We start from the raw sequence: 3796 nt of genomic DNA, 5'->3' as shown, positions 1-3796 counted from the left end.
CCGTCAAAGCTAGAGAGCTGGTTTTCTTGGGGAGGCCGAGGGTGTTTGAAGACAGGGTCTCCCCCTGGGGCTCAGTCTGGCTTTGAGTTCTGTCTTCCCACCCCTGAGTGCTCAGATTATATAGGTAGATCACCGGAAAACAAGGGCTTACAACACATCAAAATGATAATGCCCCGCAGAGGTAGAAGGTCAGTAGATCAAGTTCCAAAAGAGGGAAGAGAAAGACACTGGCGAAAGATTTCGCAAAGTTGTTTGATCATTTCCTACGTATAATGATTTCCACAGATTTATATAATTTATTATTCCTTTAAATATTTCCTTAGTTGTATCCTCTAAAACTGTATTTAACTACCAAGAAGAACAAATGCCCCATCTTGTGGCCAGGGGGAAACTAGCAGTTCCCACAGCATGGATGTAAGCTGTCTTCAGTTGTTGCCTCCAAGTGGACAAGCCTAACGTTCTGTGCAGTGCTAAGCTGAGCGGCAGCCCAGAATTATGAGATTGCTGAGGGCAAAGGAGTCCCTTCCTGATTTACCCTACCGGAGGCTTAGGTTAGGGCGTCTTACTCTTTAAAAGGATTTTATTAATTTATTTATTAATTTATTTATTTATTTATTTATTTATTTATTTAATGTGTGTAGGTATTTTGTCTGCATGTATGTCTGTGTATCACATGCATGCAGTGTGCCTGAGGAGACCCTGAGTCTGGAGTCACAGACAGTGGTGAGCCACCATGTAGGTGCTGGGAGTTGAACCCAGGTCCTCAAGAACAGCCAGTGAGTGCTCTTGACCACTGAGGCATCTCTCTAGCCCAAGGCATGTTACTTTCAAAGAGCAATTTCTCCTTTTTTTTTTTTAAAAAAAAGTATTTATTTTATTTATATGCATACACCATAGCTTTCAGACACACCAGAAGAGGGCATCGGATCCCATTACAGATGGTTGTGAGCCACCATGTGGTTGCTGGGAATTGAACTCAGGACCTCTGGAAGAGCAGTCAGTGCTCTTAACCATGGAGCCATCTCTCCAGCCCAAAGAGCAATGTCTTGACAGTATTTTGCAGGAGATAGAACAGAACAATAAATGTTCCAATTCTTATTAGCTTAGAGACTTTTTTTTTAAATGAAGTAATTGGAGGGGCTTAAGTGTTCAACAACAAAGGGATTTAGTCATTCTATAAACCATTGTCAGTTGCCTACTGGAATCCCACACGATTGGATAAAAATCAACTAGATCATGCTCTTATCTGGTGAACTCACGGAATAGTGGGGGCAGGGACATCGGATATATTCAGAGGAAACTCTGTCTCCCTCCCGAATGAGCAGCAAAGGTAATATTTGAGCAGCTCTGCAAGACAAAGAATGAATATGAATTTTTCAGATGGACCATGAAGAAGAGGGAGTGCCACACCCCCACAGGGATCCTGGAGTCCTCTGTGGACCACCTCAGTGGACTAGGAGTTCCACTGTGGCCGCTGCCCAGAACATCCACGAAATTCCAGGCCATTCCAAGGGACCTCCAGAGGTTCATTTGGGTCAGTTGTCTTGTGCTTCTCCTCTCCCTTCCTCTCAGTCCTGATATTTTCTCCGTCTTTTATTTTGGCAGGTGGAAATTGAACAGAAAAAGAGTTTGAAGCCAGACTTTGATGGAGAGGATTTGGAAAACCCACAGGAATGTGGGGTACAGTGACAGTGACCCTCCTCAAGGAACCGAGGACTTCTTCCTGAAGAACTCAAGTTTAAGTCAACACCTGCTGTGGCTGCTCCACGTGCCGTGCTGGCAGTCTACCTCTGTTTCCTGTGTGCAGTTCCCTGTGGGCCACAGAGAATCCTGAGGGGGCTGCTTTCAATAGGCGCTTTGACGCTGAGCATGCCTGAAGCACGGGGCGCACTTGGCTTCCGGAGTTTACTATGTATTGAGCCTCCTTGTCTCTTTTCTGCTTATATCGTGGCACTGGTATGTGGTTTGTGGTGACAATTAGAGACCCAAAAAGAACTTCCAACATCAGTCTTGGCACAATTTGCCCCTAGTACTCACATGCCACTTGTATGTTTATGGGGAAAAAAAATGGCCTTGACAGTTTATTAGGAATCCACCCTGTTGCTCCCTCTATCTCTATAAAAGATTCTTCCAAAGCCATTTCTTTGAGCCTCCTTTTCTAGATACCTCCATTTATTTTTAAATGTTGGCATTCTGTAGCAGAGGTTTTCGAAATGTTTCCCTTCTAGTTCTGGATTTATTCAAGATCAAAATACTCTTTCACCTTTCTTCCATTTGCTATCCCAAATCATGGTGCACAGTGGGAAAGGTCCTATCTGATATTTTCAAATTTAGGTTTTGGAGCTTAATTCTACAAATGGAATAGATTGGATTAATACTCTGTTGGAAAACACACACACACACACACAACAACAACTTCTTTTTCTTCCCTTGAAGGAAAAGGGGGCATTAAATGTAAGCTTATCAGTTTAGAAGATAGCTTCAGTCGTAAGATATGCCAGATTCTCACTGGTCACTTTTAATTCCTGAAATACAGGCATGGCTATAATTTCATGTGTTTAGAAGAGACACTTGGAATTTCTTTTTATACCTCATATACAATGACTGTTACACATCTCTTCCCTCACAGTTTAAAGGAAATTTAAGCTAAAAAAAAAATTATTGTAAAAGCTGAGTTTGAATGAGCTTTACCCCAAATTCCTAGGTTGGTAGTTATTAATATTATGAAAGTTCAAAAGGCACCGGGCAGTGGGCGCACTCCTTTAATCCCAGCACTTGGGAGGCAGAGGCAGGTGGATTTCTGAATTCAAGGTCTCCCTGGTCTACAGAGTGAGTTCCAGGACAGCCAGGACTACAGAGAGAAACCCTGTCTCAAAAAACAGAAACCAAAACAAAACAAAAAGGCAGAAGGCTCCCGCATAGGGCTGAGGAAAGCCAGTATCCCAGTGTCATGAACGTGAAACCCCGATTCTAAGACTCAGGCCAGACTCATTTTCCCTCACCCGTTCCTATCCTGCCCCGGCTGCTTTGTACTCTAGTGACTTCTCTCCTGAAGAAAAAAAAAATGAGAGGGCAGAATGCATATTTTATCAAACTTGGGAAATGCATGGAAATAAATAGAAAATGCCTACAGTTTGGGACTAAGTGATTCAAGCTTTTTTTTTTTTCAGCTCATATTTAGTGAGCTATGTACTGACTTAGACATTAGAAGTCATTGCAGTGTTTTGAACCATGTGTTTAACTCTCTAGATTGAAATAGAAAGAACGAGCTGCATAGGCCTAGATAAGAAGACCTGTAATTTGAGTTTTTAAAATGCCACCCTTTCAGCACAGAGGTGTGTGTGTGTGTGTGTGTTGATGAGAACTAGGGAGACTTGATATAGCAGTCCATATAGAAATGTTTTCTCCACCAGTTCAGTCTTGAACCAGGAATAAATCACAACTCTTCACAAAGCTAATGCCTTCCACCTGTGGTGGTAGGTCTTCAACAGCTGTGCATGATACAGTGGCCAGCACACTCCTGAATGGAGAGTTATGTTCAAGTATAGCTACTGTATTTTAGGGGAGACATTAGAATTGACCATATCCACAGGCAGGTGACCAGGTTTGTAAAGATCCTGGTTATGTAAGGAACAGAGGGGGCAGCTCTCCTGCAGAACAGAGGGCATAGCCGGGACAGGAGTGCAGGGAAGTTGGGAAATGAAGTGATGGCCAATAACTAACTCAGGGTTTCCACTGAGCTATGAAAAGGAAGAGAGGAGTTAGCTGGAGTTTACGTAACTTCAAAGGCAAAAAA

The 3796-nt window shown here is 42.9% G+C and overlaps 1 protein-coding gene across 3 annotated transcripts in view; it reads left to right on the top strand.

Moving 5' to 3' along the window:
• The window catches only part of Ston2 (stonin 2), a 142497-nt gene extending 138701 nt beyond the window's left edge, over positions 1-3796 (top strand). For all 3 annotated transcript variants that reach the window (XM_031357405.1, XM_031357403.1, XM_031357404.1), the window contains one exon: positions 1606-3796. In XM_031357405.1, the coding sequence (XP_031213265.1) occupies positions 1606-1689 (84 nt within the window). In that variant the 3' untranslated portion in view covers positions 1690-3796. The remainder of the gene's footprint in view (positions 1-1605) is intronic.

This window comes from Mastomys coucha, unplaced genomic scaffold (assembly GCF_008632895.1).
Source record: "Mastomys coucha isolate ucsf_1 unplaced genomic scaffold, UCSF_Mcou_1 pScaffold6, whole genome shotgun sequence".
Classification (NCBI taxonomy): domain Eukaryota; kingdom Metazoa; phylum Chordata; class Mammalia; order Rodentia; family Muridae; genus Mastomys; species Mastomys coucha.
This window is presented reverse-complemented; position numbering and strand designations above follow the sequence as displayed.